The sequence below is a fragment of the Numida meleagris genome, chromosome 3 (genome assembly GCF_002078875.1).
Source record: "Numida meleagris isolate 19003 breed g44 Domestic line chromosome 3, NumMel1.0, whole genome shotgun sequence".
NCBI classification, from domain to species: Eukaryota; Metazoa; Chordata; class Aves; order Galliformes; family Numididae; genus Numida; species Numida meleagris.
The window spans coordinates 4,529,914-4,553,552 of NC_034411.1; the positions used below are offsets into that span (position 1 = coordinate 4,529,914).

The 23,639-nt window shown below is 40.8% G+C and overlaps 1 protein-coding gene across 2 annotated transcripts in view; it reads left to right on the plus strand.

Annotated features, from left to right (window-relative positions):
• XDH (xanthine dehydrogenase) overlaps nucleotides 1-23,639 on the plus strand; it is a 61,188-nt gene that overhangs the window by 16,235 nt on the left and 21,314 nt on the right. Inside the window, exons 1-14 of one of the 2 annotated variants that reach the window (XM_021390211.1) lie at nucleotides 2,885-3,159; nucleotides 9,049-9,106; nucleotides 10,268-10,364; nucleotides 11,285-11,393; nucleotides 12,398-12,524; nucleotides 13,332-13,393; nucleotides 14,869-14,937; nucleotides 15,734-15,799; nucleotides 16,232-16,318; nucleotides 17,082-17,223; nucleotides 17,773-17,865; nucleotides 18,619-18,770; nucleotides 19,536-19,629; nucleotides 20,461-20,570. In XM_021390211.1, coding sequence (XP_021245886.1) covers nucleotides 3,106-3,159; nucleotides 9,049-9,106; nucleotides 10,268-10,364; nucleotides 11,285-11,393; nucleotides 12,398-12,524; nucleotides 13,332-13,393; nucleotides 14,869-14,937; nucleotides 15,734-15,799; nucleotides 16,232-16,318; nucleotides 17,082-17,223; nucleotides 17,773-17,865; nucleotides 18,619-18,770; nucleotides 19,536-19,629; nucleotides 20,461-20,570 — 1,320 coding nt within the window. In that variant the 5' untranslated portion in view covers nucleotides 2,885-3,105. Of the gene's footprint in view, nucleotides 1-2,884; nucleotides 3,160-9,048; nucleotides 9,107-10,267; nucleotides 10,365-11,284; nucleotides 11,394-12,397; nucleotides 12,525-13,331; nucleotides 13,394-14,868; nucleotides 14,938-15,733; nucleotides 15,800-16,231; nucleotides 16,319-17,081; nucleotides 17,224-17,772; nucleotides 17,866-18,618; nucleotides 18,771-19,535; nucleotides 19,630-20,460; nucleotides 20,571-23,639 lie in introns of those variants that run through there. The other variant, XM_021390213.1, reaches the window with a different exon arrangement.

Consider the following 23,639-nt stretch of genomic DNA (forward strand, 5'->3'; position numbering starts at 1 on the left):
TCATATTTCTTTGAGATCTTTTGGGAGGTTTTGCTAGAGGATGAATGTCCCTGCTGGGTCTGATCAAAAGGCAATTTCTTTTGAGAGCCCATCTCCAGCAGGGGTCAATAGGAGATATTAAGGGAGAAGAACAGGTGTCCTCAGACAGTAATCTCTGCCTTCACGTACCCAGTTCATAATCAATGTATTCCAGATTTTTACTTATACAGAGAACACTCGTGGCAAAGCAACGAAAACGCTGATACTTTATGGTCTGAAAACAAATCTTTCTGCGACTTATATTTTACTTGCTAAAGCCCTAAGCAACCTGCTCTGGCTTTGTGGCTGAGCCCTGCTTTTGGCAGGTGGTTGCACAGGAGGAGCCTTTTCAACTTTAGCTAAACAATGCTGCCTGCGTGCTTTAGCAAGAGTTCATATTTCATAAACTTGTAAAAGGAATCCAGCTAACGAAGTGGGGCAGAAGGTAGACAGTTAATGCAAAAACACTTGAAAAGCTGTGATATATCTCTGTGTGTGATTGATACCTAGAGTATTGCGCTAAAGCACTGACCTGGGCATTTCTTCTGTTTTTACCAAACCTCCTCATGAATGCCTCTGCTGACTTTCCTCCCCTGTTTCCCACAAGAGTAACGTGCAAACAAAATAGCAGACCTCCTCTGATGTCTGTTTGCTGTACTTTCATGTGTTGGCTTAATTCTGGTGGTGAACCCCTTAGGCAGGGATGGGGTTTCCATAAATTTCAGTGTATCTATTGAGCTGTGCATAAGATCACCTGCAGAACAGATTATCCTTGTGTTTGCAACAGCTGGATCTGCTGGATTAAGCAATCAGAATGAGAAAAGCTAGCTTCCTTTATTTCTGGTGGTGTCATAATGCATCCACTACTCTGATCTTCTTAATAAGTGAGTGAGACTGTGGGGAATTCTGGACTTGCAAAGAATACCTGTCTCTGAGTTGTGAAGGGACAACTGGGTGGTTGCTGCAGTGGAAAACGTGTTACTCTTCCCCACCCCTCTAAACCAAAATACTGCTTTGCAACTGGGTTGTGTGTTTGGTTGATGCCAGCTTTATGTATTCAGCTGGCTCTAATGGATTGCTGCGCTAATGGAAATGTTCTTATGCTATAGAAGTTTGAGCATCAGTTTTCACTTCCTGTCCCGCCATTTTTGCCAGCCTCTCACTTCCTGTCCCGCCATTTTTACCAGCCTCTCACTTCCTGCCCCGCCATTTCTGCCAACTCTCTGTGTTGTTTGGAACAGGTTTTTCAAAAAGGGTGAAGAGATTTCAGTAACAAGAGCTTGTGTGTTCCAGTGTTTAATTTAGAGGACCTGGAAATTCCCATTCTAGTTGTTTTGGTTCTCTGTCTGTAAAATTAGTATAGGAACAGCCTGAGAGAGTGCTTGAATTTGGTATTCTGCAATCAGTGGCACTTGAGATGAGGTCTGAAGCTTTATATCTGCCCATAAAGAGAAATACATGTGTGACAATGACCTCTATGTTATGTATACAGCAGATCAATGGGGTCAAAAGTAAACCTTACAGTAGAACATCATAAGATGCTGTTGACTGGTATAGGAGCAACAGACAGTTTAGCTGCAAGGTAGTCACCATGGCTGGGTAGAAACGTTGCAAATGGAATTCATCAGACAAGAGATGACACGATTACAAGCATTATTCAAATCTAAGAGCAATGTCTTGTGTTGTGGAAAAATACAGATGAGGAAGCTAAGTTTGTCTGATTTTGATATTAATGCCATAATGGCTAGTTGCCTTAAGATTGCTGCAACGTGCTACCTGTGGTTGTGAGTAATAATTATTTAAAATATTACTGAACTATTTTAATGTATTAAGCTCACATAGACTAATTTTGAGATGGATGCTTGCTGTGTGAGGGTAGTATTCCTGTAAATTTTTTCCCAGAGATAAAGCAACAGAAGAATTCTGAAGAAAAGTGCCACAATTCCAATGCCCCCCCCCCCCCCCCCGCATTCGGGGAGATGCCAGACAGTAGGTGTCAGCACTGTTTCAACTATGCACAGGTTCACTGCAAGCGAAGGTCAAGGTAACCAGCATCAAATACCAGTTTGCTGAAAGCATAGCTCCCAGCGTCTGTGACATAGTGCTTAGGTACTTGCTATAAAATAGCTTCCCCAGGGGACAGACTGACAGATACAAGATAAATGATAATTTGTATGTTGTCTTTGCTCTGATGCAATTCCAAAGTACTTAAGAAAAGGCTGTCTCTGAAAATAGTGATTACATTAGCTTTTGTAGTCTTGTGAATTGGCCAGAGATGCTGCTGTCAGGAAGATGTAGTTATCTCCCAGGAATTTTTAAGCTAGGGAGTTAATTAAACGAGGAAGGCTGCTATACTGAAGATGGGAAGCAAGGGTGCTGAAATCAGAATGGGGCAGATAGGATTAAGTACTGTGCTAGGAAATCTCTTTTCGATTTTGAAATTGTGCAATTTTGTGGCGTAGTTTTAAGATGGGACTGAGAGACTGGATATCCAGTTTGTGAAAATGAGGCACGTGTTGTCTGAGGAGTGTTTCCATGGACATGTGCTCTCAGGAGAGACTGTGCAGTGAATGCCAGGTGAAGGGCTATGCACACAGAAAGGGAAGCAGGGCTTTTTCTTGTCAATATCCAGTAAGGAAAGGTTGGGAGAGCACTCTTCTCCCCAGTCAGCCCCTGCTTTCTCCCTGCAGTTTGCACTGTATTCCCAAAGGCTGTAAATTCCTGGCACCGGTGTGGTGGCACACTCCTTTTCCTGCAAGCTTGGCAGCATGGTGTGAAGGGAATGCAGCTGAACTGTGATTTGAGCTGATCTATTGCTATAAAAAGGGGCGGGCCAAATTGCTCCTTCCTTTTCTGTCATTGCTGCTGCAGAAGCACCAACCAAAAGCAGCTGGCACGCCTCCCCATTGGCCCTTATATAATATGGGGTTTCGCAGGGTGCTGATGTAGAACTCAAGTCAGGTGTTCTTGAGGTGGATTCACATTGCTTGTCCTGTCGCTGGTGCTTGCTTCCCTGCCGGGGTTAGGGCTGCTCTTGGAGGGGGTGACCTGTGGTCCCATTGGGGTGAATTTTGGAAGGTGTGCAGGATGGCTCCAGCTGAGACAGGAGATGAACTTGTTTTCTTTGTGAATGGTAAAAAGGTAAGGAAGATTCCAGCTTTCTGCTTGTCTTGCTTCTGGGCTGTGGCTGATTACTTTTTCTCTCTAGTTGGCTTCTCTGCCTCTGAAGTTTTCTAAGATGAGCACAAATGCCTTGGTCACTTCTAGATACTAAATTATGAGGACTACTTACCGCTTTGCTGAGTGGCTTTTCTCCCCTCTTTGAATTTAGTTTGTGAATAATATTCAGAGAGCAATATATCTCTATAACATTGGCTTTACATTTGAAATTTGTTGGCAATTACTTTTAAACAAAAGATGCAGTGACTTTAGTACAGATGTTTCTACTGGAAATACTTTCAGTAATTACAACAGATTTGGAAAAAATTAATCGGATGAAAGCATCCATATAATTCCTGTGTTCAGTAAGTAATTTTGACATCTGTTTTTTTTTAAAAGAGATGCAAGTAAAATATTCATTCCATTCCCATTTAAGAAGCTGCAGAATCTTCACAATCTAAACCCCATTGACACTGTTTCGGATGCACTGAAAATCACCCAGAACACCTACTGACGATCACCAAAGGAGTTCCAGTGCTTACAGGAGGCGGCTGTCCTCACACATACTGGGCACCTTTGGGCTGTTTCTCCCTAAGGAACTGAAAGCTAATTCTGAGAGAGCTGCTCTGGGAGTGACACAACATTCTTATTTGGTTAAAAAGCTCTACCTGCTGCCCTGCAGATCGCCACAGGATTCCTATCAATTTTGCTTTTGTTGATCTTTCCTGCTAATTTAATCATGTGTAAACGTGGTTAAGATTGTTGCTACAATTAGGGTGTTTTAGTTGTGAATTTTGGTCCCAGGTAGATTGGAATTTGAACTTTTCAAGGTACTGGGGTGTTCAGTGTTTAAAGTTCTCTAGTATCCAACTATTAGCTGAAGAATGAAATGTACATAGTATGGATTATAATCTCATTGGAGGAGTCTTGAGTGTAACACTGATGTAGAAGCCAACCCTGGTTCTGAGCTTCTGTAAAGAAGGGGACAGTTCCTGAAGCTTTGATTGCACAGTTCAGCATGGCTCATGTGTTAGTGTTACCTGACTTATCCGCTGCTTCTAGAGGGAGGTAAAAACTCAGATCTTTGTATGAATCATGACTTGCCAATTGGGTTTGGTAACTGGGATCATAAAGTGGTGGCATAGCATGATCTGCAGATTTCATCTGATAAATTTTCTGCTATGACAAGGGCATGGGTGATACACCATTAATTTGTCTTGTTCTCTTTCTGTGAAGGTTTCGGTGATCTCATACATGAACCCAAATTTTTAGAGAGTGAATGGGGAGCTTTTTTGAATCTCAGTAGGGGGTTGCCACAAACATGGCAATGCAGGCCTAGTACAGGCTAAGTATGCTGTCTTATATTCTTTTTCTGCTATAACCCAATGGAAGAGAACTACTGTTCTGGTGCCAGACCATCTTTGGTTCAAAATCAGCATGTCACTGGTGGCAGATATGAAGAGTTAGTGAACAAATTCCTATCCACAGAGACAGTGGATGCTTCAGCATTGTGAGGTTGCTTAAGTATTACAGGAGCATTGTTCTGTGTACATCAGAAAAGTCCATCCTCCTGGAGCAGATTAACATATGAAAAAAAGAAAATGTGTGGTAATCAGTAAAGCAGAAAAGGCTGAACTGTGCCAGGCAGGTTCTGTGGGAGTCCTACGGATGTGGCACTGCAGGACGTGGTCAGTGGGCGTGGTGGGGATGGGTTGGGGTTGGACTTGGTGATCTTAGTGGTCTTTTCCAACGTTAATGACTCTGTGATTCTATGTGTGGTGAGGCACAGAAGGGGAGGAAGAGCAGTTTCATTCCTGAAGGCTGACAGCAGAAACCAACCAATATCTGTTGTCCTCTGTATCTGTTCTTGTTGTGTCCTGAAGTCAGAACTTGCTGTGAATGGCATTCTCCCCTTGTGCTTTTCAGCACTTTTCATAAAACCACAGTTCCCTGTTGGCAAAACTCTGCCTTGGAGCTGGCCTTGTGCATGTATAAGGGGATTTATCACAGTCTGACCTCAGCAGCCCTTGTTTAGAGAAACAGCAGGGACCAGTGATGCTACCAGCAGCACCAGCTCCTTCCACACATTGAGGCTGTCTCAGCATCCTTCCCTGTTTGCATGTAGGACCACTGTGCTTGCAAGGAAGCAAGTTCCACCTCATCAGAGAGGAGAGATTTCCTGGGTTGTGCTTCTCCCTCAGCCTCCAGTGGCATTTACTTCCTGTTCCCTTCTCTGTTGTGTTGCCAAAGTGGCTTGAGCTACACCTCCAGCAAGTGCAAGTCCAAGAGGAAGAACTGGTCTCATTTGGTAATCCAATCTGTGGCAACAAATGTGGAGTTCACTGGGACATTTCTGCACATAAGAGATTACGCAGTGAGAAAGGTGGTGGAAAGTAGCTGAGGGATGCTGCAGAAACACCAGGTAGCAAGTTAGGGTATGTCTCCATCCACATGAGCCCTAACTGCATGTTCCAGTCAACTTGCTGGAAAAAATGTGATAGCATTGCCAGTGGGAAAGGTCACTGCTTTATGAATCTGTGACAGCTTGGCGTTGTTAATGGGCTGCTGATATTCTGTAATGGCACAAAACAGCATGATAAGAGGCTGTTGATAAGATGGAGACTTCCATGGTCGCTAATCCTACTTTCACTTTAGCCCAGTCTGTAATATAATATCAAGGAAAGTCTCCTCAGAGAGAGCAGCTGAGCATACTTCACATTCAAGGTTGTTTATTTTAAACACCTGTTTACTTCACTGAGAGTGAAGATTGGCACACATCGAACTCAAAGTTGGTGCCTGGAATATGATGGAAAACAACACACATAGCAGGGTTGGAAGTGGATAATCTTGAATGCCCCTTTCAACCCAAGCCATTCTGTTATTCTATGTTATATATTCTATGATATGAATAGCAGCAATTCTGTTTTCCTCAACTGGCAAGTCTATCTCGTGCAGGTTGTATGCAATTTTAGTTCAAACACGCTCAATATTTGTATTTTTAACCTGACTATTAAGAGAAGGGCGGGCGCAGGGAACAGGAAGCTCAGCAGCTTCTCTGTGCATCCGCTCCTCATCGAGTGGGACTGAGAAATTTTCAAATGAAAACTGTTTGAGATCCAAATTTTGTACACGAAATTGTGGGGAAATAAGCTCAACACCTCTCTGGAAAAGGCCATTGAATGCAAGAGTGTGGAGTAGGAAATAGATGTATAGTGCAAACAGCAATGCAGCACAAGTTTATTAGAGGTCATTTGGATATCAGTGCCCTCCTAACATTTCCTAACGTTAAACAAATTGGCATTTGATTAAAATTTAAGCTACTGCATGCAGCAACATCCACAATTTCAAATCTGGCAAAATGTAGCCCTCGATTTGTTTGCCAGTGTGGGGGGTTGGTTCAAAAAGCAACAATAACAGAGCAAACCAGCAGCTTAGCAAAGAAAAAATCTTTTTTTAATAGTAGTATCCAAACTGGTTGATCCTAATCCCACTGAAGACAATGGGTATAATTCAGCTTCCTTCTGCACAGGGACACTGGGGGGAGGTGAGCAAGAACTGATGGATTAGATATTGAGCTATGAATCATATTGTTCTGGGAATCTGACAAGAGAAGCTGTTGTCCCCACCCACAGGGTTTTAAAATATTTTAAGAACAAATCACAGCAGATGAGTGTAACAAACCACTGGAGGAATGATTGTGTTGAAGGACAGAACTAGCATCAATGCCAATGAACAAAAGGCAGGAGCAGTAAAAAAAATCTTACTGTGTGATCTACAAGAGAGGCTCAAAATAAACTTTGCCCTAGCAGGAGTGTGAGTGCAGAGAAATGACTCCATGCTGTCATTGGTGAGATTTAGTCTAATCCAGAAGGTCCTCCAAACTCTTACCCCTGAGGTCTCTCTGATCCAAAGTCTCTGCCAGCTCCAGTGGAAGGGTTTGAACTTTCTGAGGTAGAAAACTGGGCTCTTAGTTGGAATGGGATATAAGTGTGGACTATGGTGACGTGTTTTTCTGCATAGTGGAAGCCATTTTTTTTATAAAGATGGGCGAAGATTTGACTCTGGCACTTAGCACATACACTTTTCTAAAAGTACTTAAGTGTGTAGCTGAGTGGTGAAGTGCTTTGCTGAATGAAGACTTAGGCTTGTGTTTCATTTCTTATTGAAAACTTCCTGACAAGGAGCCATTTGGCCAAACCTTCCATTGCTTGGCTGGAGTACGTAATGGAGCACTCTTGGAAACTTTCTAGAAACATTCTTGAGACATTTTCTTAGAACTAACCACAGAATAATAGAAACATCCTTGAACTATCTGGAAAACTGCTCTGAAGCATTTTCTCTGTGCCTGGCTATCTTGGGAACTTGCTTGAAGGGGGTTTGCTGTGGTCATTGATGCAGCCCTGGGGAAGACACTTGGATGATGGTGAGGATGTGAGTTGCTGGGGAAGGCTCTTGACCTGTGACATCCCTGTGAAAGTCCTATTGTCCATGGAAAACCAGTAGCCACAGCTTTTCTTTTGGAATTGCTTGCCTGTATACCAGACTACTGCATAGGGACCTACGTGATTACTCTGAGCCAATGGCCAAGAGAAGGCCAATACATCCTCTTACTAGCTTCTGTGTGTACAGGAGAGGTGGGAATGGAGATCACTCTGCTTTGAGTAGAAGCAACATGAGTGCCGGATGGCTTAGAGTGAGACATCCTTGAGCTAGAGGAATGGACTCTGTTTCCTTGTGGATTATCCCCAATACAGAAGTAAGATTTTTTTTTTAAGGAAAACAAATACCAACCAGAAACAAATCCTTAACACTTGTGTTTTGTAGCAGAAAACCTAATCTGATGGTCGTAAAAACGTGGACTCAGATAGGAAGTATGAACCTTGTCTCTTGAGAATAACCCTGTCACGTGTTCAAGGCTTAAAAGTGAAACAGTACAGAGGGTGTGAAAGTGTTTTATCAGCAAGAAAAACGGCTTACACAAATGGCCTTTGTATTGACTTGCCCTTCAAAACAGGGAAAGGTTAATTTATGTATAATGTCTTTGCCAATGTGAGATTTAGCTTAAAAAACAGTAACTGTTTTTCTTAGGACTTACACAATGTAATAGCCAAGAATACATAATTATGTTCTGACACACAGTGAATTTAACACTATTAATAAGAACAAAAGAAGACATTGCATTTGGATGCAAGAGCAGACCTTGGTTTCTGGCCATGGGGTAGAGGTCAAAGTAAAATCTAATTTTATATCTAATAGTTAACTGCTAATATTGTTGCTTACTAATGGATGGAGCTGGCTGAAAATCTGCAGAGAGAATATCTCTTTGGTTATAATTTTACATTCCTGCATTTAGGATAGTTACTAGCGTAACACTGGTTGATTTAACTTTACCAGGGATGGTATTTGCCATTGGTATTTGCTGTTTCACCTGTAGCACCGTTAGCGGTCCTCTTACGGTTTCTACTGGTTGGTTGGTTTTCTGCAGAGTCTCTGTCCAGTGATGATAGGCATGTTGTGGAGATGTCAAGAATTCAAAACTTGAGTCTGAAACAATTTGTTCTTTCTCTGCTCACCAATAATTCCGGTTGCTATTCTTGGTGAAGGATTTTTGGGATTTACCTTGGTGTGCCAAGGCTGAGAAACTCTGGCCTATGTGATAGATATACTTTTCCCTGCTGCAATAAATTCAAGGCAACGTTGTGTCTGGATACGTATGACCAACACTGCTGAACCTAGAAAGAGGTGTTAATCTGTGGTTCTATTCCCTGATTTGGAAAAGCTGCAGAAAGACCAAACTTCGTCCTTCCAGCTGACATATCTGTCTGTGTTGTGAAGTTTTCTGTGTGTAAAAGTACCTTTCCCATCTTGCAGGTGGTGGAAAAAGATGTGGACCCAGAAACAACTCTGCTAACCTATCTACGAAGAAAACGTATCCAATGTCGGAAGAAATGACAGAAGTGTTCACATGCCTACGGCGTTTCATCATTGTTTACTGTTCAGCCTTGTGTGCTGGACGGAGCAGTGCTCCACATAGTCTGGTGTTATTTCTTGCTGGGAAAGATTACAGCAGATATTCTGAGATTAGAGAACAGAAAAATTTGAATCACATACTTTAAATAAACTTTAAATTAGTTATGAATACTACAAAGGGAGATCTCAGAACTGCTAGCTGCTGGAATATGGTAGATATGAATATAGAGATGACCATGTAATTGAAGGAAATTTAGTTGTTTCACAACAATTGTAAAGAATTTTCTGGCCAAAATATGGGAGCCACTTGAGCTGCTCTCTGTGTTACCCAATAATTCGGATGTTACTGGGTGGGTAATAACTAATAATTTGATTATCCTATAATGTGCTTATCATAGGCAAGGTTGGAATCAATATACGCTTAAAGGCAAAGGTTTCTGGTGCATATTGTGAATGTGTTTCTGGATGCAAAGAGTCATGTTTGACTCCTGCATGAAGCTGGTGACATGTGAGTCAGATTTGCTTCAGGAGCTGGGTAGCCATCACTGTGATGACCAGGCTGGCTCTACTAGATCTAGTTCAGTAAGCAGTGTTGCTCCATGTTTAATGAGATTTTGTCGGAACCATCTGGGAGTGGACGTACTACAGATTTTTATGTCTGTGTTGTTGTATTCCTTCAAAAAAGCTGTGCATACTTCTTTCATCTTTGCTGCCACATTCTAGTTGTCTGGAATTTGAGATAAGTACAAAGATATAAATCATTCTCCTCTTTGTGGTTTCCAGGAGAGCTATCAGCGGTCCTGTTTTGTCTGACTGTGTCTTGGGTAGATTAAGTTCAAGAGGGAAAATAGTGGCCTGTCTTTGCCAGTGTATGCTTCTCACTTCTAGGCCTTTTATGCCTGAACTTGTTAACATTGAATGCAAATAGCTTCAAAGGAGATAATTGGGAATTTTTAAAATGTTCTGGGATGTTGATTTCAAAGATTACGTGCCAACATTTGAGACTTTTCCTACATTAATTTATTTATTGCAGCAAGAAATGGTTGCGAAGACTTGATTCTCAACTGTTTGAGAGGGGTTCTGCCAATGTTCATGTTTTCCTTGATTCCTGTACTCTCAGTGGGCCTATGTGGAACCAAACTAGGCTGTGGGGAAGGTGGATGTGGTGCTTGCACTGTTATGATATCCAAGTATGATCCCTTCCAGAAGAAAATTCTGTATCCTTTGCAAGCTGCAACCTTCAATAGTGTGAAGCAAAATGGGGACAGATCCGGGTTCTTGGTGTGCCAGGCATGGCATCACATTATTTATAAAAAGGCTGTATAATGTATGCTTCTGCCAAAATATAATTTTTCATTTTCAGAATATAGTCTCAGATGGATGAGACAGAAAGGTATTTTTTTTTCCAACAGCACTGCACAGAGCTGATGAAGTGTTTTGTCTTTCCCTAAAATATCTGGTGTGACTCCAGACTCCCTCAGGGTGGAGCAGAGGGACAGGCCCCATGCTGTTTTCCTGGTTTGGTTTGTTTACCCGTGGAGAATAGAAAGCCCTGAAATCATGGATATACTTGGAATAATGCTTGGAGGTACTTTAACTGGGGATTATCTCACTGCTTCTGTCTAGTAATGACATTCAATGGACTATCTTCAGGGTCATTACTTCTATCTTGCTATAAAAAAAATAGCAAGTTCTTGTAATAGTTTTACTGCTACTCTGGCTTTTTCCTCCCATGTGTCACCTTAGAAATGTTTTTTAGGTAAAAGATCAAAATCTCAATGCTTTTCTGGAAGCTTTCTCTGTGCCTGAGCAAGGCCAGCTGTATAACATCTTGGTATTTCTAGTCTGTCCCCATAAATGACTTATGTGAGTTCTGTAGCTCGACATGCAACAATGATGTTTACATTTATAGATCAAGTCCTCTTGTGCATAATTATTTTAAAATTCAAGTAAAGTTGTTAAGAACTTTGTCTGAATAGGTGCTGTAGGATTTGACTTGTAATGCACGCATTGCATCTGTTGAAGCTCTCCTGTTGTCTGCTGCTGTGGATTCTGAGTATTCTTCAGCCCTCCTGGTTCCCTTTTTCCTCTACTGAGCAGCACTGTTGAATGAAATGACCTTAATTTATCATTTTAGCCACCATACTGCCAACGCTTGCCTCTTCCCTATCTGTGCTCTGCACCATGTAGCTGTAACTACTGTTGAAGGCATAGGAAACACAAAGTCCAGGTTGCACCCAGCCCAGGTAAGCTATTAATACCATTAACTTTTGAATCCTGAATTCACGCTTTCATTTTATGTTTGAATGTGTTCTGGTGTATTGAGACCTTCATTATAATGCTAAAAGAAAGAGATTTTCTGCATGAGTTGTCTTTACTTGCAGGAATGGCTAGAAAGCTAGCAAGTTAACTGGTGTTATCTTGGCCAAAGCGTTAACTCTTTTGTTCTCGAGCCAAGGGGCTCTGTTTGGTTCACAGCGTGCATCAGAAACTGGGAAAACTGATGTTGTGCTGGAAGCATGTATGCTGAAAGCTGACAGCTGAAAGACCAGGAGCCAGGAAATTGGAGTTAGGTTTTGTCTCTGTTATGGCCTTCCAAGAACGGCTTTGATTTCTCCTCTTCCATAGTTAGGATCCTGCAGTGGTAGGAGGGAGTGATGGAAATGTGAGGACTTGCTCTTCTGGCGGAGTGTTGTATTGCACTTTGTACAGAAGTGGACTTCAACATTGCTGGAAGTATGCTCCTTTAAGGGAAACTGTGATTCATTTCAGTCTGTACAGTGGGTAGGGCTTTTGCCAACATTGATCTGAGACAGTAAACAAGAAAGAGAAAGATAAGTTAGACGTGCATGAATGAATGACAGCTCATCTGACCTTTGTTTACTTGTCTTCTTTCCCTACCTCCTCTGAAGACTCTAATCAGCTAAGCTTTAAAATTCGGGCTCAGGTCTGTACAGGTAGCTTTCTAGCATGGCAAATCTGAAGAACTCCTGACTTATTGGGGACTTCTGGTTATCTTCAACTACTCTGGGAGTCCGAAGCCTAGATGTAAGCTTTTAAGTATGCTCTGCCTTTTGAAGTCGTCTTCACAGACTATACGACCCATCTTATTGAAGAATATTTGATGGTGGTTCTAGTTCTTCTGATGAGACTGTTTCTGTTTTTAAGCAGGAATGTTGCAGAAAAAGAAATCAGTACAACCATGAACTCACTTTAACATCATGAGCTGATGGTTGCTGTTACTTTTCAGGAGAGAATAGCAAAAAGTCATGGGTCCCAATGTGGCTTTTGCACTCCAGGCATAGTTATGTCCATGTATACGTTGCTTCGGAACAAACCCAAACCCAAAATGGAGGACATAGAAGATGCTTTCCAAGGTAATATCCGCGTTGTGCAACAGTGCAACCTAAGCTGTTTTCCTGACATCTGCTTCACTGAATAGGATGGAGGTGCAACTTTGTTTAATGTATTTCATTAAAGACAGACAATTTTTGTGAGGTTTAGTACTAGCTTTTCTACTGGGAGACTAGCCAGGTGCTATAAAGTGAACAAAAAAGGCTATGAAAATCCCACAGAAACTCGCTGTTTGTCCTGAAGCAGTTATGAGTGGTCTCAGTCTTTGATTAGACCTTTACTGATCTTAACATGATAAATCATGTAGTTAGTGCCTCAGGGGCTTATAAGAGCCTCTACATCTTGTGAAGGCCAATTCATCTGGGGCACAAGAACCTGCAGAGTGACAGCATCTGGGCCAGATGCCAGGACCAAGACATGGAGTAGGGTAGGATCCACCTGTTGAAATTATCTGAGAGGGTGCTGTTACTTCTGAGGTTAGAGCTGCTACGAGGCCTCTGGCTGCAGCCTGTGAGGAAATCAGATGCAAAGGAAAGCAATCTCATTGCAATTCAGGAGACTAGATAGTTGGTATGCTGATTAGAACTGCACAATTGAAGTAAATTAATACTGAATAGGGTAGAATAATTTTTTTTCTAAATTAATTTGAATTGAAGATTTCATTGAGCAGGGGTAGTAAGATTGTTCCAAAATTATTTATGAAATGTTCTTCCAATATTTCTGTTAGCTTTGTCTAGTTTTGACAAGCTATGGTGAAGGACAGCATAATATTCTAAAAGAATTATTCATCTAAATGACGCTAATTTTGTATTCTTTCTCTGGCTATACAGGGAACTTGTGTCGGTGTACAGGATACAGACCCATTCTGGAGGGATACAGGACTTTTGCTATAGTAAGTTGTCTCAGATAATGTTCAAAACATTCTGGAAGGGTGATTGGCTTTCTCTCTTTGACTGAAATTCAGCATGAGCTGAAATGGGTTGGAGGAAAGAAATACATATGCTTCAACTTCTGACCCCTTTGTGTGTGCTTTATGCATCGAAAATGCAAAACCAACTCATTTTCTCTAGTTGGGAGTAGAATGTTTTGATGATGGTCCACCTAATGGTCTCTTTTTGGACCATTGGTACTAAGATTCTGTAATTCCTTTCTGTAAGTCTGAAAAACTCATTGTAGCTGAATACAGATGGTATATGTTCCCCACTGTGGAAAGAGTGTGAAGGAGTGGTGTACGAACAGGGACATACTAAAGAGAAGTCTGATTACAGTTGTTTCCTTGAAAGATCAGCAGCAGAGCTGAAATGACTTCCTGAAAGTTTTCTGGAGCCTGTAAAGAAAAGTCAATCACCAAGTACTTCGGTGATTATTAGCCACTCTTGAGGCTACGCTGGTATTAAATATCAAAAGTAAAGACTGTTTAGAATGCAACCTGCTGATGCCATTTTGTTATCCAGAAGTACAGTCAACAAAAGAGAAAGCAAGCAGGAGTGAGATCCATTACAAGCAGTTAATAAGCACAGTTGATGTAGTTCACTTGGATTTCCACCAGTCTTTCAACAGTGTCTCACCAAGGGCTTTTAATGAGAATAAGCAGCCATGGCGTAAGCTCACTGTATTGATGAGAAATTGGTTAAAAGGCAGGAAATGGCAGGTAGGAAATGGTGTGTTTTTTGCAATGGAAGAAGGTCGCTGGTTGAGTTTGGCTGCTGTGGAGCCCCAGCCTGCTGTGAAAACAAAGCTGTTTGAGATATCCCTGAATGAGCTCGGAAAAAAAAAGTGAGCAGTAGTCTGTGAAGATAAGTTCATGGATGATGCCAAGTTAGTTTGGGTAGAGATTACAGAGAGATTTTGAGGAATTTCAGAAAGACTTTATAACCCTAGGACTGGTCAATAGAATGGGATACAAAATTCAGAGCAAATTATTTCACATGTAAAATAATGGGCTGATGAGCAGATTATTGTTGTGCAGAAAGATGATCTTGAAGGTGTGGTAGATAGTTCCATGGAAGTGTGAGTACTCACTGGTGGTCAAAACAGCATTCCAAAGAGTAGAGAACAAAACAGAAGATGCTGTTATGCCAGTGTATCATAGCTCACCGACACCTGAGTGCTCTGAGTGCCGTTCTGATTCTCTCATCTCTAGTAAGGTAAAGCAGAAATAAAAATATATCCGAGAAGTGGAATAAGGATCACAGCTATGATAACCTGGCTTCCGTACTAAGTAACGCTGGGCTAACTGTGACTCCAGCCTGGAAGAGAGATGTCATGGTGAAAGTGGGGTGAGGGAATTCTCTCAGAAGGGAATGAATTCTGCTTCATTTTCTAGGAACGTGCCCATTTTTCTCAGAACAGTTTCTGTCTCCACAGGACTCGAACTGCTGTGGCGGAGTAGCCAATGGCACTGGATGTTGTCGTAATAAGGGAGAAAATAGCATGGTAAGCTGAACTTAATAGCCGTACCCTTAATTTGCAGTGTAGTATTAAGAGAGGTTTTTTGTATTAGTCATTCCTCTGGCCATACTGTATTGCAGATATCCAGAGGCATCTGGTCTGGTTTGAATGCCTGCCTCTTGCAAAACACTGCCATTGTGCATGTCCTGAGTAGCACGACACATCATGACATAGCTATTAGAATTAAGTTTCCTCTGGGTCAGTGATGTGCAACACTTCAGTGAAATAGCGTGGTGACAGCTGTAATCAAAGTGTTTCCAGCTTTGGGTATATTGCAGATATCTGTCTTACTGTGAAAGCAGATCTAAATTAATTATCCAGTATTGATCTTTCCCAAAGCTTAACAGTTCAGTGATGAATGATTTAATGACCATTCCAGGAAACTGTACAATTGAATCCTCTTGGAATATCTGGAGGAAAAGAGCTGATCACGTTTTATGTACTAGATGAGGTACAAGTGGTAGAGGACTGAAAAGAAGGAATTAGAGCACAATATAATAGAAGTGTAAAATGAATTTAGGAAGGAGAGGATATAACAAATCTCTTTGGAAAATTCCAGTGAATTCTTGTGGATTCTTTTGTTAGGAAACATCCAGGTTTGTGTGGAATACTCAAGCAATTAACAACTGCTTGGTGTTATTTTTTCAAAATTATTAAAGAAAGCATGTTACTGAAAATATCAGTGACCCAGGGTTTGATAAAAGGGGAGGAATATATCCTATGTAAGTTTAATCTTCAACTCATCTGAACAGAACTAGAAGTGTGCTTGTTTCTTCTTCAGAATGGAGGTTGCTGTGGAGGAAAAGCCAATGGCCCAGGGTGCTGCATGAATGAAAAAGAGAATGAGGTAGAGTGCTCCTCAACTATTTTGTTCTCTATTCTGAGTGTTTGTGAATCTAATTTTGCTTTGCTCTGTGCCAAAGCCCAATGCTTGTAATCTGAATTTATGCAGAGCAGTTTAGACTAATTTAGCTTTCATGCTGGTCTTGCCTCCTAAAATGTACCTTAGTCATTTGGCACACCAATGTGAATGTGATGACACTTCTGGCAAAAACCTGTGAGTGTGTTCAGGTTCAGGTTTCTGACCTGACATATTCTGGTCAAAAAGTATGATTTGGAAAACCTGGGACACTGGACTAGGTTGTATCTTTTCACTGTTTGTCATTGTTTGCTCCATGAAATAGTAAAAGGCATTGGACTAAAAAGAGAAATGAGTTAAGGATGTATGTGGATAGCTTTCTCCTCTGCCTTCCAGTTACTTGCATTCTCTCTTTCATAGACAATGATGTCCTCCAGCCTGTTTGATTCTTCTCACTTCCAGCCATTGGACCCTACACAGGAACCAATCTTCCCACCAGAGTTAATGGTAAGTTAATGTAAAAAAGAAATAGTATGTAGTTCACTGGCTTCATTTTTCCTCACAGAGCTTGAATGCCCCCAGTGCTGTCTGTCCTGATCACATGGTAGTGCCAAAGATGGCTGATGATAAAATGAAACCGCATGGGTGTAAATACTTCCCTCTTCATAAAAGACCCTTGCCAGTTGGGATGGCTTAAATGATATGCAGGCTAAGTACCTGCTCCAGCTGGCTGGCTGTGCTCTCAGTTGTCACCATATGTATCCGCTCTTGGATTGCCTTCCTTTTTGGCCACTGACTATCCAGAGAGGGAACAGCTGCTGACATGTGGATTTCACTTTACCAGCTTGTATGTATATCTCTGCCATAAACACAACTATGTCTGAGCTAATGACCCTGTGACCCATTAATAGTGTAGGAAGAGAGGTAGGAATTACAGGATATAACTGAATATATATTTGAACTAAATAACTTCCTGAATGCACCCCCTTTTCTCCACTCAGTATAGCAAGAGTAGAAGCCGACTGGCTTACATCAAAAGATAGGTAAGATTAGTTACTCTCCATGTTTCATCCCCGTCTCTTTTTTGGAGTAGCACTCCAAAAGGAAGGAAAAACCTCGTCCGTGTGAGAGGCTGCAGTCAGTGATAGCAGAAGAATGGAGAATGGCGAAGTGCCAACCAAGCGTGGATACCATGGTGCCCATCAGTCACCGGGTGGGGATTCTTGGCTTCATGTAGGGCCTGAGCTCCTTCTGCATTCTGTTTCTGCAGACTCAAAGAAACAAGGAGCAGAAGCAGATGTGTTTCAAAGGTGAACGTGTGATGTGGATCCAGCCTACAACTCTCCAGGAGCTGGTGGCACTCAAATCCCAATATCCAAATGCCAAGCTTGTTGTAGGAAACACGGAAGTGGGTAAGAAGAAAAGCTAGTGCTCGTTATCAGCAATTGCAATGCTTTCCATAGAATACTTCATAAGAACAGTACAAATGTAAATCTCTTTAAAGCCACCGGTGCTTAATAGCTGTCTAAACTTCAGGTTGTGTCCAAGGACTCTCATGCCTTGAAATCTTGTATGATTTCCTCCAGAATGCATAACTCTGCAAACATGAGAGGTGAGAGAGTTAAGACATGCTGAGTAATTCTATTATTCTAAACAGTTAATTCAGGAGACAATCCCTCAGCTTTGTCTCATTCACTGTATTAATTCTTCTTTCCTGAAGGAATATGTACAGCAATAGCCAGGTCATGCAAGTACTAAATAGCCTAAAACTGCCCTGTGTAAATTCTGGTATTAGCGGGAAATGGATTTTAGTTTGGTGTATTTATGGCTGTTCATGATCTGTACGTTAAATGGTCAATGACCTGACTCATTTATAGGCCTGCTGCCATTTCACTGGGAGACAGTTAACTTAGGCTCTTTGTCACCTATGCATAACTGAAGGAGTCTTTCTTTTCCTTAAGGTATTGAGATGAGGTTAAAGAACATGTTGTATCCAGTGATACTAGCACCAGCTTGGATTCCTGAAATGAATGCTGTTCAACACACTGAAACAGGTGAGGAAAAGAGAGACCAAATACCTACTAAGTGAGTGGGAACTCCAATATAAAAGAAAGACCATTTCCTCTATCCATTGATGCTTTTCCCATGCAGGTCATCAAGTGAGAGAAGTGTATAAATAGTTTAAGAATCAAAAAGAAGGTATATTAATGTATAGATGTACGTGTACTAAGGGACATGGTTTAGTGGGGAAATATTGGTGGTAGGTGAACCATTGGACTAGATGATCTTGGAGATCTTTTCCAACCTTGGTGACTCTATGATTCTATCTCAGGTTGTATGGTGTTTTAAGTGTATTGATTGGCTTAATAATGGATTTCAACAGGCAATCTTTATAAAGATTTTTAAATTAGTAACTGCAGAACACTAGATTTGACAGTCAATGTGACTAAGTGAAGCATTTGTCTTTGTGGTGGAAGCAGGGAAAACTTACAAATAATTAGAAGTAATGAAGATGATGTAGTGAATGTGGCTGTGCTACAGTGAGGCAAAAGGATGCTGGGCTACTGCCATGTGAGAGGCAGTACCACCAAGAGCTGTGATTTAAAGGTGAATTTCGTTCTGGGGATGTGATGTTTACGTGTATTGCATACAGAATGCTCCACTGTGACTGAGTGCCTTCTTCAAATCCTTTGCTACCTAAATAAATCCAGTGGCATCTAATCTTAGTAAACACAGTTATAAACTTTCCTCCTGTACATAGACTTTTGGGAGAAGAAAAATAACACTTCTCATTTGTTTGTCTGCAGGAATCACCTTTGGTGCTGCCTGCACTTTGACCTCAGTAGAAGAGGTGCTGCGAAAAGCAGTGGCAGAGCTTCCTTCTTACAAAACCGAGATTTTCCAGGCTGCCCTTGAACAGCTGCGGTGGTTTGCAGGGCCACAGATCAGGAATGTTGCAGTAAGTGACTCAGGAGTAGTGGGGACTGGAACTGAGAGCATAGCTGAGGAGATGGCCTCCCTCATCCAGCACTGGTGTGCCTTGTGCTCCTTGTACAAGGAGAAATTTATTTACTGGGAGAGTGGTCAAACGCTGGAACAGGCTTCCTACTGATGCTCTTGGTGCCCGACAATGTTCAGGAGGCATTTGGAAAATGCCCTCATTGGTGCACTTTACCTTTTGGTTAGCCCCGAAGAGGTCAGGCTGTTGTACTCTATCTTAAAAGATCCCTTCCAACAAAACACTTCTACTGTGCTATCGGCTCTGGGAAGCCAACCTGCTTTTATTTTACACCAGATCTAATTTTACCAGATATTGTGCCACGTATTTGTGCTGCATTCAAAACATTTTGCTTCCTGAATGTTACTGGAAAGATTCTCCATGGATCTTTCCTTAATTGCGTCTGCACCAATTGAATTTTGACATTGCTTGGTATATGTAGCTTGAGGATAAGGTAATTTTGATGCATTACGCAAAGACTACTGCTAAAACTTTCTCAGACAAATGTTAGTATCAATGGGACAACAGCTACTTTTGTGGATTTTATATTTCCCTACTTCATTAACAGCCTAGAGTTGCGGAGTAAGCAGAAAGAGCTAATCAAAACAAACTCAAGCCCAGCTAATCCTTAGTGCACCCTTTATGGAATACTGTAAGATTGTTAGGTGTTATTGTTAGATGTTGAGAATTTTTAATGTTTTTCTAATTCATTTATTATTACTCTAGGCTCTTGGTGGGAACATAATGACAGCAAGCCCTATCTCTGACTTAAATCCTGTGTTAATGGCAAGTGGAAGCAAACTGACTCTGATCTCGATAGGTAAGTTGCTAATATTTCTCCATGGTGCTGAGGTAGATGGAGTAGTCATCAGTCCTTTCCTATGGATTATTAAGTCTGATGAGAACTTCAAAGGGCATGTTAGAAATGTGTAAAATATTCTTTGCTTGACTTTTGGATGGCTCTGCCCTTTTTGATGCTCAAGTCTTCGGGATAGACCTAAGACTGGTTTCCTAAAGAGTTTTGAACTTCTGTGCCAGAATGAATCTCGTGCACAGTGCATGCACTTAAGAAACTGCGAAGAACTGGTTGAAGATGTCTGTTCATGAGAAAACAAACAAAAAAACAAAATTATTTCTGTCAATATCATACTTCGATTCTTGCAGATTTTTGAAATAAAGGCTGAATTCTGATGCTTTTTTCTCCTCCTATGAAGAAAGCTAAATGTCTCAATTTGTATTTCTTAGGTTATTTTTGAGAAGTAGTCTGTCTTCTCAGTGGTTTCTTTTGTAACACATTTGAATGCAGACTGTGGAAAGGGGAAAGAGGGAATTGCTTTGAAATGTTAGAAACTGATTCACCCGGAGTCTCAGCTTTAATTAGATAAAGGAAGGAAGGAGGACTTTGAGAGATCTCTTCCATCAGTTCTTTTGCAGATATGTACATCAAAACTGTCATAGATTACATAAGGATCAAAGTAAAGCTGAGAAAATCCTGATTGGTGAAACAATGAAAAATTAAATGAGTGGAAAATGAAAACTGATATCATATCAAGAATGATTTCTGTAGACTGAAAATTCTATCACATATGCTATTTCCATTCTTGATCCGAGATGCTCACTCATTCACCATTGATCTCTCCTTGCTCTACAGAGGGCAAGAGGACTGTCACAATGGATGAGAAGTTTTTCACTGGATACAGGAAAACTATAGTTAAGCCTGAGGAAGTACTTCTCTCTGTTGAGATACCCTACAGCAAGGAGGTAAGCTTGTAGAAAAGCCTTCAGCACCCACAGAGTTAAAACACTGTTACCTGAATGTTAGTTTCAATGTTAGGCACTTTTTCTTGAAGACTGGTCTTCAAATACTTATGTAGTTCCAATGGGATCAGCAAGCAAATAAAGTTTTTGGTGAATATCTAGCAACATACTCTTTCTAGCAACCAAGAGGAACTGGGCTCCATGGCAAGCCCAGTTTTTCTGGCACAAGAAATAAAAACTCCACTTTATCTTCTACAGCTTTTGAGCACATTCAGTAATGGTGAAAAGTGCCCCTGTGATGTTCCCAAAAGTCTAAATTCTGTTTGCGAAATAGTACAGCAAAAATACTAGCAATTTCTGATGAAGTTTATGGTTCTGAGGTTCCTGTTTCATTTCTGTGATCTGAAATGGGGAGGAGTATTGGAAAAGAGGCAAGTTCACTTTCAGTATCTTTATCTTACAAGACTGAAACCACAAGGACTGATTATCATAGCAGTTTAGCAATGGGACTTGCAGCTTCAAGTGAGCCTGCAAAACTATCTTCAAATAGAGCACTCCTCTTTAACTGCATAATTGGTTCAAGGTCTATGAGGTAAAACCCTTTTTCTCTTTAGGGCAGATAATATCAGACTGTAATTTACGGCTTGTGAGTGTATTTACCTTTTTAGAGCTTGAGATTACAAGTTATAACCTTCAAGGACTCACAATATAGTAACGCGTTTACTTCATAACTGGAAAACATCAATTTACCCGAAATGCCATCACATTAGGGAATAGAATTAGCAAGGCTGTTGACTATTCTCTCTTTTTTTAATTTAAATTTTTTGTATCTAAGTATTAAGAGAACACAGATGTAAAAATGCCATAAATAAAATACCTATTTCTGAATAATTGTTCTGTGATCTTGTGATAACTACAAGAAGCATTGTTTTTTCTCAAAGTGAGAAAGTTGATGGAAAATGCCATATTCCTCTAGTCATACAGAAGTTGTTCGACAGTTTCACAAAACAAATAAATGTTTACCAGCAGGGCAACGGCATGATCCATAGGTTATATGCAGCTCATCCATCTGAAAAACTAGACAACTGTTGAACTCAGAACTTCATGCTGACTTGGTCGACCTTTGCTCACAAACATGAAGCCAGGGAGAGTCAAGTTCCTCAAGGGTTGTCTCATGGTGCTGGCATGTGACCAATTTTCAGGAACTATAATATCCTCACAACAGATGCATCAGTTAATGTATGACATGGCATTCCTAGAACTGGATGTGTCCTTTACTGTACAATTCTCTTTCACTTCTAGGCTATAAAAACGTCTCCTGTGTCCCAGATAAGGTTCACAAATGTTATGTGCACCATTTGCATTATTTCTCACTTAGTGACCACCAGTTTTTCATATTCTTCCACTCACATACATTTTTCTCTGGGACATTTTTCACTCTTATTAAGTATTTTCATGATAGTAATATTCTGTGTCATAAACAAACCGAGTCGTATTCAAACAGAAGATGCTTAACAATATGGTAACTATATATTTCTCTATGAACCTATGAAGGTTTGTAGTATCACACTTTTTTCCACGCTGGAGAGACAGAAAGAGATCACGAAGTTTTACTTCATCCTTTAAATTGGTATTCTCCAACCTTCTTCCATTACTGACCTCAATAGTCCATGGTGTTGGGCTGAAAAAAACTGACATGGAAACGTTTTTGCAAACGCGAATACTGCCTATGAATCTTTTAGAGCTTTGAGGTTTCTTAATGTGCTCCTACCTGGTGTTACCTCTTGGCCAGGCAGGAGGAAAAATACTAATCTAAGTCCGTATGGAGCCCGTATGAGTTACCTGGCTTTTCTGTGAGACAGCTAATACCTGTAAACTTTCACTGTGAATGTTTAGAGGGGACATCCTCTTGTTTTACCATGAGGTGGGGCATACATGGGCAGCTGATACGATGGTTACGTTACCTACAGTCCTACTGATGAAGAAAAAGTGTCTTTTCTCCCACAGGACCACTTACCTAGAAAACTTGTGTCTTGTGAGAAGTGGAGGTAATTTTTACCCTCCTTGTTACGATTGTGTTATTGGAAATCTCTGAAGTGTGCTGTAAGAGAAGAGGCTGCTTTTTCTTCTCTTTGAAAGCTAATTACTTTAACAAGTGCAGTGGCAGAATGTCCTCATTGGCAGGATGCTATTGATGCTCTTCCGCCATTATCTTCTGGCTGCCCACTATTTATTTGGATTTAGGAAATGAAATACACACTTCAGTTGTATCTCTAGTAACAAGATCTCAATGCACAAAACCAGCTCCTTGTAAAACTGCTCTCATTGCCAACAATAGAGGATTTTTACAGTGCTGACCACTTCTGATTAGAGGTAACTAATGAAGCAGACTGCTATGCTGTGCAGTCACTTTAGTGAAGCATTCAAGAAAGAACTTGGCACCAAACTCTCAAGAATGGCTGTGCAAAGGCATCAGATCTGACTTCTCTCCTAGTCTGCAGGCTGCTGGAAGAGGAAGTTGTTATACTCTGCAGCACAGGCAATGGGAAAAATTGACTCTTCTCTGACTCCAAGGTGACACCATCACTTTGTGTATACCAGTAGCATGTCAATCTCTTGTTTACTGCCATAGGAGACCTGTTGAGTTTTGTGAGTTGTAGTTGCTGGTGCATTTAAAAGATATATATATTTTTTTCCAGGGAATCCAATGGAGGATTCAGAGTAGTTATTGAGAGTTGTATTTTAACTAACAGATTTTAAAAATTTTAAGTAACATTACATCTTGTATTCATTAGTCTAGTATGTTCTATAACTGAACCATTTGTGATTATTGATTTCAGTTCCTGTAAGTTTTAAAGACTTCCAATAGAGCAAGAAGGGAAGAGGTGAACAATCTGAGTTTTACTGATTAGGTAGGCTTCCAACTTGGCAGGGAGAAAGAGGCTGCAGAGGAATAGTAAGATTGTTTATGTTAAAAAAAAAAATAGTCTTGGTTCTTTTCCTCATGGCATGGAAGAATTGTATGCAGATCTGCAGAAACTCATTTCACAAACCACTGATCTAATAGATTAG